The sequence below is a fragment of the Hemitrygon akajei genome, chromosome 7, assembly GCF_048418815.1.
Source record: "Hemitrygon akajei chromosome 7, sHemAka1.3, whole genome shotgun sequence".
In the NCBI taxonomy this organism is placed as follows: Eukaryota; Metazoa; Chordata; class Chondrichthyes; order Myliobatiformes; family Dasyatidae; genus Hemitrygon; species Hemitrygon akajei.
Window position 1 is genome coordinate 162,906,129 of NC_133130.1, and position 14,352 is coordinate 162,920,480.

General features: G+C 42.3%; 1 protein-coding gene across 1 annotated transcript in view; it reads right to left on the reverse strand.

Annotated features, from left to right (window-relative positions):
* LOC140731124 (protein Niban 2-like) overlaps positions 1–14,352 on the reverse strand; it is a 235,456-nt gene that overhangs the window by 143,919 nt on the left and 77,185 nt on the right. The window contains exon 2 of the mRNA XM_073052442.1: positions 9,979–10,109. Coding sequence (XP_072908543.1) covers positions 9,979–10,109 — 131 coding nt within the window. The remainder of the gene's footprint in view (positions 1–9,978; positions 10,110–14,352) is intronic.

Here is a 14,352-nt window from a genome sequence, read left to right on the forward strand (position 1 = left end):
GAGGTGACCAGAAATGAACACAGTACTCCAAGCGGGGCCTTACATAGCTGTAACATTACCTCACGGCTCTTGAACTCAATCACACAGTTGATGAATATCAACACACCATACGCTTTCTTAACAACACTGTCAAACTACACAGCAGTTTTGAGTGTCCTATCAACACAGACCCCAAGATCTCTCAGATCCTCCACATTGCCAAGGGTCTTACCATTTATATTATAATGTCTTCAAATTAGAGACCTACCAAAATGAACCACATCACACTTATCTGGGTTGAATTCCATCTGCCGCTTCTCAGCCCAGTTTTTCATCCTATCAATGTCCCGCTGTAACCTCTGACAACCCTCCACATTATCCACAACACCCCCAACCTTTGTGTCATCAGCAAACTTACTAACCCACCCTGCTACTTCTTCATCCAGGTCATTTATAAAAATCACAAAGAGGAGGGGTCCCAGAACAAATCCCTGCAGAGCACCACTGGTCACCAACATCCATGCAGAAAGTGAACCATCTACAACCACCCTTTGCCATCTGTGGGCAAGCCAAATCTGGATCCGCAAAGCAAGGTCTCCTTGGATCCCAAACCTCCATACTTTCTGAAGGAGGCTTGCATGGGGAACCTTATCAAATGTCTTACTGAAATCCATATACACTACATTCACTGCTCTATTTTCACCAATGTGTTTTGTTACTTCCTCAAAGAATTCAATCAGGCTTATAAGGCATGACCTGCCCTTGACAAAACCATACTGACTATCCCTAATCAGATTACGTGTCCAAATGCTCATAAATCCTGCCTCTCAGGATCTTCTCCTACAACTTGCCCACAAATGAACTCAGATTCACTGGTCTATAATTTCCCAGGTTATCTCTACTCCTTTTCTTGAACAAGCGAACATTTGCAACCCTCCAATCTTCTGGTACTTCTTCCGTCCCTACTGATGAAGCAAAGATCATCACAAGAGGCTCAGCGATCTTCTCCCTTGCTTCCGACAGTAGCCTGGGGTATATCTCATCCGGTCCTGGTGACTTAACTAACTTCACAAGGAAATCTGCAGATGCTGGAAATTCAAGCAAACACACAGAAAATGCTGGTGGAACGCAACAGGCCAGGCAGCATCTATAGGAAGAAGTACAGTCGACGTTTCGGGCTGAGACCCTTCGTCAGGACTAACTGAAAGAAGACAGTAAGAGATTTGAAAGTGGGAGGGGAAGGGGGAGATCCCAAATGATAGGAGAAGACAGGAGGGGGAGGGATGAAGCCAAGAGCTCAAAAGTTGATTGGTAAAAGGGATACACAGCTGGAGAAGGGAAAGGATCATGGGATGGGAAGCCTAGGGAGAAAGAAAGGGGGAGGAGAACACCAGCGAGAGATGGGGAGCAGGCAAGGAGTGATTGTGAGAGGGACAGAGAGAAAAGAGAGAAAGGGGGGGAATTATAAATAAATAAGGGATGGGGTAAGAAGGGGAGGAGGGGAATTAACAGAAATCAATGTTCATTGCATCAGGTTGGAGGCTACCCAAACAGAATATAAGGTGTTGTTTTTCCAACCTGAGTGTGGCTTCATCTTGACAGTAGAGGAGGCCATGGATAGACATATCAGAATGGGAATGGGACATGGAATTAAAATGTGTGGCCACTGGGAGATCCTGCGTGCTCCCAGTCTGTGTCAGGTCTCACCAATATATAGCGGGGAGCACCGGACTCAGTATATCACACCAGCTGACTCACAGGTGAAGTGTCGCCTCACCTGGAAGGACTGTCTGTGGCCCTGAATGGTGGTGAGGGAGGAAATGTAAAGGCAGATGTAGCATTTGTTCCGCTTACAAGGATAAGTGCCAGGCTTACCCCATCCTTTACCCCCCTCTCAAATATCTTACTATCTTTTCTTTCAGAATATAATTTATATCATCAGCAAACTTGCTAATCATGCTATGACATTCATATCCAAAGCATTTACATAAATAATGAATAACAGAGTTCCCAACATTGTTCATTGGGGCACTCCACTAGTCACAGGGCTCCAGTCAGAGAAGTGACCATCAACCCTATCCTCTGCTTCCTATCATCAAGCCAATTCTGAATCCACCTCAATAACTCTCCTTGAATCCCACACAACCTAACCTTTCTAATCAGCCTGCCATGAGGTATCTTGTCAAAGGCCTTCCTCGAGCTCAGATAGGCAACATCCACTGCCTTACCTTCATCTACTTCCTTAGTTTCCTTATTTCAAAAACTCCAAATGATTTGTCAAACATGATCACAAACCATATTGCCTATTCCTAAACAGGTACTGACTGTCCAAGTGATATATCGTTACTCCTCTTTGCCTTCCTAATTCCCTTATAAACTGTCATCCTAGATGTTCTATACTTCTGATGCGCCTCCTCGTTTTTAATGTTCAATACTCGTTTTCCTTTGTAGGCAGCATGGTAACATAGTGGTTACTGTAACATTATTACAACACCAGTGACCAGGGTTCAATTCTTCCACGGTCTGCAAAGAAATTGTACATTTCCATAACCATGTGAGTTTCTGCTGGGTGCTCTGGTTTCCTCCCACATTTCCAAGATGTATGGGTTAGTAGGTCAATTGGTCAAATGGGTGTAATTGGGCAGTGTGGGCTTGTAAGGCTAGAAGGGCCTGTTACCAGGCTGTAACTCTAAAAAAGATACCTGCCATAGAGTTCCTTTTATCTCTATCCTCACCTCTCAGGATTCCCTGTACTTGTTATGTAGATGCTCCCAGTCTACTTTTGCCTAGTCTTGTCTGACTTTCATGAAAGTGGCTTTCCAATAATTTAAACTTTAGTAATGATCTATCCTCATCTTTTTCCATAACCCCTTTGGAATACAGAATTTTATGGTCACCATCTCCAAAAGCATCCCCACTTGTATTCTCTCCAGCTGACCAGTCCATTCTCCAAATCAAGGTCGAGTGGTGCTCTCTCCCTTGCTGGTCTACCAACAAGGTGTCAAAAAGCTCACAGGACAAACTACAAATATTTCGTCCCTCATGTCTCAAGATCACAGCAGAACCATATATTAATTTAGCACCTTTAAGATTCCAAAACTTCCCCAAGTGCTTCAAACAGCATAAAATATTTAGTACATTCAGTTGGTGTAATGTCTAGTCACAGAGTGAATGGACATGACAACACAAAATGATCTCTTGCATTTTAGTTTACCATAATTCTGAGGCCAGAAATAGCAATGTCATACTGTTTAACACGTGGCTAAGGTAGTGTAGGAGGGTGGGTGTCAGATTTTTGGATCAATGCGCCCTCTTCCAGGGAAGGTGAGACCTGTACAGAAGAGATGGTTGGCACCTGAACAGGAATGAAACTAATAACCTAATGGGAAGATTTGCTAGTGCTGTATGGTGGAGGTTTAAACTACAGTTGCAGGGGGATGGGAACCAGAGTGCCAGATGAGAGAGTGGAGAGGTTGTGGAGATGTTGTTAAGACCTCAAAGTCAGGAATTAAAAGATTGAACATGTTGTGACTAATGTCCTGAGCAAGAAATATTGTAGGGAAGGCAGATGAGTGCAGGGTATGGATAAACATCAGAAATTATGATATTGTAGCCATTAGTGAGACTTGGTTGCAGGAGGGGCAGAACCGGCAGCTCAATATTCCAAAGTTCTGTTGTTTCAGACACAACAGAGTGGGAGGGATTACAGAAGGAGGGGTGGCAATGCTAGTCAGGGAAAATGTCATGGCAGCACTCAGTCAGGACAGACTGGAGAACTTGTTTAATGAGACATTATGGGTGGAACTGAGTAATAAGAAAGGTATGACCACGTTAATGGGGCTTTATTACAGATCACCCAACATTCCGAGGGAATTCAAGGAACAAGATTGTAGAGATCGCAAACTGTTGCAAGAAACATAAGATTGTTGTAGAAGGTAATTTAACTTTGGGACCTCCATACTGTAAAAGGGCTAGCTGTGATAGAGTTTGTCAAATGCGTTCAGAAAAGTTTCCTTAATTAGTATGTAGAAGTCCCAACGAGAGAGTGTGCAATACTTGATCTGCTATTAGGGAATGCAACAAGGCAGGTGATAGAAGTTTGTATTGAGGAATACTTTGCATTAGTGATTACAATGCCATTAGTTTCAAATAAACAAAATATGGAAATATCTCAGGATTACTGCCAGTGTCACGTGACAGTGAGGATTGGAATAGAATAAGGTGGCAGATAAATGTGTGGCTGAAGAATTCAAATTTCTGGATAATTGGGACCTCTTCTGGGACAGGTGTGGCCTGTACAAAAGGTATGGGTTGCACTTGAATCCGAGGGGGACCAATATTAGACCATAAGACATAGGAGCAGAATTTGGCCATCTGGCCCATTGAGTCTTGTGGGCAGGTTTACTAGAGCTGCTGGGAGTGGTTTAAACTAATATGGCAGGGGATGGGAACCAGTACGATAGAGCTGAGGATGAGCCAGCAGGTTTACAAAAAGATGATGGATGTAACATGAATATAAGGAAGGACAAGCTCAAATGCAGAAAGAGCAATGAGTTGAATTGTACGACAGAGGCAAAATTCAAAACGGTGAAGAATGCAGGACCGAAGGTAGAGTATTTAAATGAGTGTAGCATTCAGAATGAGGTGGGCAAACTTGTGGCACAATTAGAGATCGGTCATTACAATGTTGTGGTATCTCTGAGTCATGGCTGAAAGGAAGCCACAGTTGGGAGCTTAACATCACAGGATATACTTTGTACAGGCAGGAAGACGTAGGCAGTAATGTGGCTCTGTTGATTAGAGATGGAATTTCATCTTTAGAAAGAGGTGACGTAGGGTCAGAGTAGGTTGAATCTTTGTAGGTGAAGCTAAGAAACTACAAGAGTAAAAAACCATTATGGGAATCATATATAGGCCTCCAAACAGTAGCCAAGGTGTGGGGTTGAGATTGCAAACAGAGCTGGAAAAGGCATGTAATAAGGGCACTGACATAATTGTAATGCGGGATTTCAATATATAAGGGAATTGGGAAAATCTGTTGGTGTCGGATCATAAGAAAGGGAGTTTGTTGAATGCCTCCAAGATAGCTTTTTAGAGCTGTTTGTGCCTGAGTCTACTCAGGGAAAGACCATCTTTGATTGGGTGTTGTGTAATAACCCACATCTTATTGGGGAGCTTTATGTAAAGGAACCCTTGGGAGACAGTGATCATAATATGATTGAATTCATACCGCAATGAGAGGCAGAAGCACATGTATCAGTATCACAATAGAATAAAGGGAATTACAGAGGCATGAGAGAGGAGCTTGCCAAGGTGGATTGGAGGAGGATACTGGTGGGGATGACGGCAGAGCAGAGATGGCTGAAGTTTCTGGGAATAATTCACAAGGTGCAGGATAAATATGTCCCACAGAAGAGGTAGATCTCAAATGGCAACTGTGGCTGACAAGGGAAGTTAAGGACTGCATAAAAGCCAAGGAAATGGCATATTAGTTAGCTAAAGTGAGTGGAAAGTTGGATGATTGGGAAGCTTTTAGAATCCAACAAAAGACAACTAAAAAAGCCTAAGAAGGGAAAGGATGAAATGTGAGAGAAAACTAGCCAATAATATAAAGCAGGATACCAAAAGTTTTTTCAATTATATAAAGAGTAAAAGTGAGGTGAGAGTTTATATTTGACCGCTGGGAAATGATGCTCGCCTGGTAGTAACGGGGGACAAAGAAATGACAGATGAACTTAATAAGTACTTTGCATCAGTCCTTCACTGTGGAAGACACTAGCTGTATGCCAGCCAGAGGTCCATGAGAGTCATGGAGTGGGTGTGAGTGCCATTGTTATTACAAAGGAATTAGAGCTAGACAAACTCAAAAGTTCTTAAGGTGGATAAGTCATCTGGACCAGATGGACTACATTCCAGAGTCCTGACAGAGGTTGCTGATGAAATAATGGATGTATTAGTCATGATTTTTAAAGAATCACTTGATTCAGGCAAATGTCACTCCACTCCTTAAGAAGGGAGGAAGGCAAAAGCAAGGAAATTATAGGCCAATTAGCCTAACCTAAGTGGTTGGGAGAGTGCTGGCTTCCATTACTAAGGATGAGGTGTCAGTGGTACTTGGAGACTAATGATGAAATAAGTCAAAGTCAGCATGATTTCTGTGAAGGGAAATATTGCTTGACAAATCTGTTAGGGTTCTTCAAGGAAGTAACAAGCAGGGTAGACAAAGGAGAGGCAGTGGATTTCACTTACTTGGATATGCAGAAGGCATTTGATAAGGTGTCACATGAGGCTGCTTACAAGATAAAATCCTGTGGTGTTACAGGAAATATACTGGCATGGATGGATGACAGGCAGAAGGCAGCAAGTGGGAATAAAGGGGCCTTTTTCTGGTTGGCTGCCAGTGGCAAGATGTGTTCCTCAGGTGTCTGTATTGGGACCACTACCTTTCACATTGTTTGTCAATGATTTGGATAATGGAGTTGATGGGTTTATGTTAAAGTTTGCAGATGATACAAAGATAGATGGAAGGGTAGCTAGAGCTGAGGAAGCAATGCGATGCAGCAAGACTTAGACAAATTGGAAGAATGGGCAAAAAAGTGGCGGATCGAATGCAGTGTCGGGAAAAGTACAACAATGCATTTTGGTAAAAGGAACAATAGTTCAGACTATTATCTGAATTGGGATAAGGTTTAAACATCAGAGATGCAGAGGGACTTGGGAGTCCTCGTGCAAGGCATTGGTGAGGCCAAATTTGGAGTATTGTGTACAGTTCTGGTCAACAAATTATAGGAAAGATGTCAACAAAATAGAGAGAGGGTACAAAGGAGATTTACTAGAATGTTACCTGGGTTTTAGCACCTAAGTTACAGAGAAAGGTTGAACAAGTTAGGTCTTTATTCTTTGGAGCGTAGAAGGTTGAGGGGGGACTTGATAGAGGTATTTAAAATTATGAGGGGGATAGATAGAGTTGACGTGGATAGGCTTTTTCCACTGAGAGTAGGGGAGAGTCAAACAAGAGGGCATGAGTTGAGAGTTAAGGGGCAAAAGTTTAGGGGTAACACGAGGGGGAAATTCTTTACTCAGAGTGGTAGCTGTGTGGAACGAGCTTCCAGTAGAAGTGGTACAGGCAGGTTCAATTTTTTTCATAAAAAAAAATTGAATAGGTATATGGACAGGAAAGGAATGGAGGGTTATGGGCTGAGTGCAGGTAGGTGGGACTAGGTGAGAGTAAGCATTCGGCACGGACTAGAAGGGCCGAGATGGCCTGTTTCCGTGCTGTAATTGTTATATGGTTATAAGGTTAATTTACAGGTTGAGTCTGTGGTAAAGAAGGCAAATGCAATATTGGCATTTATTTCAAGGGTAATTCTGCACAGTTTTGTAAAGATGTAAATAAGGTTGAAAGAAAGAGTACAGAGAAAATTTGCAAGGATGTTGCTGGGTCTGGAGGATCTGAATTATAAGTTAAGATTGAATAAGTTAGGATTTTATTCCTTGGAATGTAGAAGATTGAGAGGAGATTTGATAGAGGTGTCCAAAATTATGAGCAGTATAGATAGAATAAATTCAAGCAGGCTTTTTCTACTGAGATTGTGTTGGCGTACAACTAGAGGTAATGAGTTAAGGGTGAAAGGTGACAAGTTGAAGGGGAACACGAAGGGAAACTTCAGAGGGTTGTGAGAGTGTGGATCAAGCTGCTAATGCTAGTGATAGATAGATAGATAGATAGATACTTTATTCATCCCCATGGGGAAATTCAACTTTTTTTCCAATGTCCCATACACTTGTTGTAGCAAAACTAATTACATACAATACTTAACTCAGTAAAAAAATATGATATGCATCTAAATCACCGTCTCAAAAAGCATTAATAATAGCTTTTAAAAAGTTCTTAAGTCCTGGCGGTAGAATTGTAAAGCCTAATGGCATTGGGGAGTATTGACCTCTTCATCCTGTCTGAGGAGCATTGCATCGATAGTAACCTTTAACTGAAACTGCTTCTCTGTCTCTGGATGGTGCTATGTAGAGGATGTTCAGAGTTATCCATAATTGACCGTAGCCTACTCAGTGGTGCACGTGAGCTTAATTTCAACGTTTAAGTTTGGTAGGTACATAGACAGTATATGGAGGACTATAGTCCCTGGTGCAGGTAGATGGGAGTAGGCAGTTTAAATGACTCACACTGACCAGATTGGTCAAAGGGCCTGCTTCTGTGCTGTACTCTTCAATGGCTCTATAATCACTGGAAAATGCAATCATCTCACAGGCCAGTGCTAGGCTATCTTTAAAGAGAGTGAACCCTCCCAAGGCAGAAGGTCCAGATGGAGTATCTGGCAAGTCTCCGAAAAACCTGTGCCAACCAACTAGCAGGAGTATTCAAAGACATTTTCAACCTCTCACTGCTATGAGTGGAAATTCCCACTTACTTCAAAAAGGCAACAATTATACTAGTGCCTAAAAAGAATAATGTGGGCTGCCTTGATGACTGTCGTCCAGTAGCACACACATTGACAGGGATGAAATGCTTTGACAGGTTGATCATGACTAGACTGAACTCCTGCCTCAGCAAGGGCCTGGACCCACTGCAATAGGTCAATGACAGACGCAATCTCAATGGCTCTCCACATGGCTTTAGACCACTTGGACAACACAAACATCTACGTCAGGATGCTGTTCATCGACTATAGCTCAGCATTTAATACCATCATTCCCACAATCCTGATTGAGAAGTTGCAGAACCTGGGCCTCTGTACCTCCCTCTGAAACTGGATCCTCAACTTCCTAACCGGAAGACCACAATCTGTGCGGATTGGTGATCACATCTCCTCCTCGCTGATGATCAACACTAGTGCACCTCAGGGGTGTGTACTTAGCCCACTGCTCTACTCTCTACATACATATGACTGTGTGACTAGGCATAGCTCAAATACCATCAATAAATTTGCTGCTGATACAACCATTGTTGGTAGAACCTCTGGTGGTGACGAGAGGGCGTACAGGAGTGAGACATGCTAACTGGTGGAGTGGTGTCGCAGCAACAACCTGGCACTCAACATCAGTAAGACGAAAGAGCTGATTGTTGACATCAGTAAGGGTAAGACGAAGGAACACATACCAATTCTCATAGAGGGATCAGAAGTGGAGAGAGAGAGTAGCTTCAAGTTCCTGGGTGTCAAGATATCTGAGGATCTAACCAGGCCCCAACATATTGATATAGTTATAAAGAAGGCAAGACAACTGCTATACTTTATTACGAGTTTGAAGAGATTTGGCACATCAACAAATACACACAAGATCTTCTATAGTTGTACTGTGGAGAGCATTCTGACAGGCTGCATCATTGTTTGGTATGGAGGGGCTACTGCAAAGGACTGAAAGAAGCTGCAGATGGCTGTAAATCTAGTCAGCTCCATCTTAGGTACTAGCCTACAAAATACCCAGGACATCTTTAAGGAGCAGCATCCATTATTAAGGACCTCCAGCATCCAGGGCATGCCCTTTTCATACTGTTACCATCAGTAGGAGGTACAGAAGCCTGTTGGCACACACTCAGCAATTCAGGAACAACTTCTTCCCCTCTGCTATCCAATTCCTAAATGGACACTGAATCTTTGGAAACTATACAGTATTTCTGTTTTTGCACTTTTTTTTGTAATCTATTCAATATACATAATTGATTCACTTGTTTATTTATTATTATTTTTATTTATTTATTATTTTTCTCTCTGTTAGATTATGTATTGCATTGAACTGCTGCTGCTCAGTTAACAAATTTCACGTCACATGCCTGTGATAATAAACCTGATTCTGAAATATAATCTGCTGCGAGTGAAGCCTGATGTGTTAGCAACACACACAAAATGCTGTAGGAACTCAGTAGGCCAGACAACATCAATGGAAAAAGGTTACAGACGACATTTTGGGCTGAGACCCTTCGACAGGACTGTCATGATGAAGCCACATTTAGGTTGGAGGATTTATAACTGCCAGTTCACTTGCCTTTCTTTGAAGAAGCTGAGGCTGGGGTCCACCATTCTCTTCAACCTCATATCGAATCTTATTAAAGAGAGCCAGTGGATACTGTTCCTCATAGAATTGAAAAAACTCATCCAGAATCTTCCCAGTTCTTTCTGTAAAATATAACCAGAGAATTAAGAGTAAATAAGGTCAAGTAATAGCTACTAATTCAAATGTCTTTGAAGAGTGATGCCAAGTGAATCGCCATTCAGTTTGTTTTAAATATGACTGAATGTCTAAAATGTTTGAATATATTACAATTCAGAGCTTTTTGCTTAAATATATGTAAATAAAATATAAGTTAGACCAGAAATCCATAATTTTTTCAAGTAACCACTGATTCACAACGCAGCACCATTTCTTCAGTACTCAACCTTTTCTTCATATTTACAGTGACCCGTAAGAGGAAGAAATACTGTATTGTGGTTCAGCTACAAAACACTTATTACACTAAATAAACACAAGAGATCCAACAGATGCTGGAAATCTAGAGCAACACATAAAATTCTGCCGAAACTCAGCAAGTCAGACAGCATCTATGGAGAGCAATAAATAGCCAATGCTTTAGGCTAAGACCCTTCATCAGGACTGAAAAGGAAGGGGGAAAATTCAAAATAAGGAGGAAAGGGGAAAGAAGTACAAGCTGGCAGGTGAATACAACTGTTGTGTATTTAATATTTCAGTAATGTTTGAGTAATCCTGTGTGGATATGTTGATCGAGCATTCATGTTTAATAATTAATTACAAATTGTATGTAAAAATACATTAATTGCATGTATTATCATGCTATCATGTGATACGTGCACACTCCGCTTAAAGAAGAACCCTATTTCAGACACTCGTATGTCTTCATTTGAATTAATTTAATAGACAATAGACAATAGGTGCAGAAGTAGACCATTCGGCCCTTTGAGCCTGCACTGCCATTCTGAGATCATGGCTGATCATCTACTATCAATACCTGGTTCCTGCCTTGTCCCCATATCCCTTGATTCGCCTATCCATAAGATACCTATCTAGCTCCTTCTTGAAAGCATCCAGAGAATTGGCCTCCACTGCCTTCCGAGGCAGTGCATTCCAGACCCCCACAACTCTCTGGGAGAAGAAGTTTTTCCTTAACTCTGTCCTAAATGACCAACCCCTTATTCCCAAACCATGCCCTCTGGTACTGGACTCTCCCAGCATCTGGAACATATTTCCTGCCTCTATCTTGTCCATCTTAATGTTTTGAAGTTACAAGACATAACATTAGTGACTAAGCAACACACACAAGATGCTGGTGGAACGCAGCAGGCCAGGCAGCATCTATAGGAAGAAGCACTGTCGATGTTTCGGGCCAAGACCCTTCATCTGGACTAACTGAAAGGAAAGATAGTAAGAGATTTGAAAGTAGGACGGGGAGGGAAAAATGCGAAATGTTAGAAGAAGACCGGAGGGGATGGGGTGAAGCTGAGAGCCGGAAAGGTGATTGGCAAAAGGGATACAGAGCTAGAGAACGGAAAGGATCATGGGACGGGAGGCCTAGGGAAAAAGAAAGGAGGAGGGAAGCACCAGAGAGAGATGGAGAACAGGCAGAGTGATGAGCAGAAAGAAAGAGAAAAAAAGAAGGGGGTAAAAAGCTAAATACATCAGGGATGGGGTAAGAAGGGGAGGAGGGGCATTAAGTATTTTTTAAAACTAACCCAACACAGGTACCGACCTGTTAAAGCGCAGAAAGATGTTTGAAGTAAAACACAGTGAGCACCAGCAAAACAGAGCAAGTGTTCTTTAGAAGACACAATTGAGTTTTGAAAAAGAGTAAGAAAACAGAAGGATTCAGAGTTCATAAACAGTGTTGGCTGGCTACATCGGAAAGATTGATGAGTTTGATTACACAGTGGATCATTAGTTCATGCATACTGAACGAATGAAACAGTATTCTGAAGCAAATGAAATAACCAACGATAAGTGAGTGCCAATTTTGCTGAGTGAATTGGGTGAGCTGACAAGACCTTCTACCCTGCAACAATGGCTTCATCTACCAATCCAATTGCATTTCTATCTACCCCAAGGCACTAGTCAGGATTATGATAGTCCTGACGAAGGGTCTCGGCCCGAAACAAGCTTACTCTTTTCCATAAATGTTGCCTGGCCTGCTAAGTTCCTCCAGCATTTTGTGTGTGTTGCTTAGATAACCAGCATCTGCAGGTTTTGTCTTGTTTGTGGGGAAGAAACACCATGCCCTCTCCATTACAAGTACACAACAGCTACAGTAGGTACCAAAGAAAATCAACACTAACACTGCACAACAGAGAGCTGATTTTCGGACAGATTAATGCCTAATATGTGAGACTGCGTGAAACAACTATTGCACAAATGAATATATTAACTGAAATAAAAGATTTTATCAGACCTTTTAAAATCCATATGGGTCCATATTATGTGCTAATAGCCACAGCTCCACTATATTTTCACTGAAAGGCACAAATCCTTTTTACCCTATTGTGGCGACCCACTTCCTAGCACACTCGAACCGGCTCACAATTAGCCAGCATGCAGGCACGAAGGCTAGGTCCGCAACAAAGGGAGAAAAGCCTGCGGGGGTTTGTGAGTACGTGTCTCTTGGAGCATCCGCGCCCGGGGAGGGCGGGATGAGGGAGGCTTTAAAGCAAGGCTGTGAAGTTCGAATAAAATTAACTTTGACTGCAGTTTACCGACTCCGTGTCGTTATTTTAGCGCTGCGTGTAGCACACCACTACACTATGTTATTTACAGACCATCTCAAAAAGGTTTGTTATCATTACAGAACAGTGTAATTGCAAAGCACTGCACTGTGATAATTATAATAAAAGCATGGATCTAAGAAATAGATTATGAACTAGGCTATTAATCTAAACAGGTCATGGCAGTCACCATCTCCCTGGCCTTACATCCATCTCTTGAGCATATATTAACTGAAATAAAAGATTTTTATCAGACCTAAAAGATACCATATTAGACTATAGGTTATCGACTACACCTTTGCCTTCAAAACTATAATTCCGAATAAATTCATCAGTGGATGATACAAAATAGAGTGGAGTGATAGGTAGTGCTGAGGAAGCAATTTGATTGCAGCAGGAGTTAGACAAATTAGAAGACTGGGCAAAAAGATGGCAGATGGAATACAGTGTTGGGAAATGTATCATAATGCATTTTGGTAAAAGGAACAATAGTGCAGACTATTATCCAAAATGGGGACAAAATTCAAACATCAGAGGTACAACGGCATTTAGGACTCCTCATGCAAGACTCCCAGAAGGTTAATTCACAGGTGGAGTCTGTGGTAAAGAAGGCAAATGAATATAAAAACAAGGAGATAATGCTGAAACTTTAAAAGACACTAGTCAAGCCACTATCAGAATACTGTCAACAGTTTTGGGCACCTTATCTCAGGAAGGATGTACTGCTATTGGAGAGTGTCCAGAGGAGGTTCACAAGGATGATTCCAGGAATGAAAGGGGTCCATAAGAGGAGCATCTGACAGCTTTGGGCCTGTACTCACTGGAATTCAGAAGAGTGCCAGAGGATCCCATTGAAATCTACCAAATGTTGAAAGGACTAGATAATGTTGATGTGGAGAGGATGTTTCCTCTGGTGGGGGTATCCAGAACTAGAGGGCACAGCCTCAAAATTGAGCAGCAACCTTTTATAACTGAGGTAAGGATGAACGTTTTTTTTAGCCAGAGTAGTGAATCTGTGGAATGCTCTGCCACAGACTCCAGTGGAGGTCCATGTGTATATTTAAGGCAGAAGTTGATAGTTTCCTGATCATGCAGGGCATCAAAGGATATGGCAAGAAGGGTAGAGATTCCTACACATTTTCAATAGATTATTTCAATAATAATATTTGCACTGATGTCAAAATGGTTGTTGTGATGCGTCTAGTGTGATATATAGTGGGTAGTGCTTGTCGCGGTCCCTTTCAGCTTCCACCACTGGCTAGCACTCTTGCGAAAAGAAGAATTGAATGGGCAAGTCTTCCCCTGCCAGTATTAGCCCCTCCAACAGCAAACCTCATGTACTGTCTCCTCGCTGGCAACACACAGAAATTGAACTCTTTTCCGATTCAGGCTGAACTACAGAGGACAGGGAGGAGGCCTGGCCCTCACAAATGAAGCACGCAGGCCCACTGGTTTATGGGCATGCCCTGTGCTCATGAACCAGATCCCCAGCTATGGGTAAATAGCCCTAAAGCCTTGTTGGCAGTCTTGGGAGAGATGAAGGCTATGGGAATAAACCCAGACAGTAAATGAGGAGTGGAGCCCCCAAAGGGGTTGGATGTCATTGAACATCCTTCCAGTACCTTCTGCAGCCAAGCTGGTGCCAAACACTGCT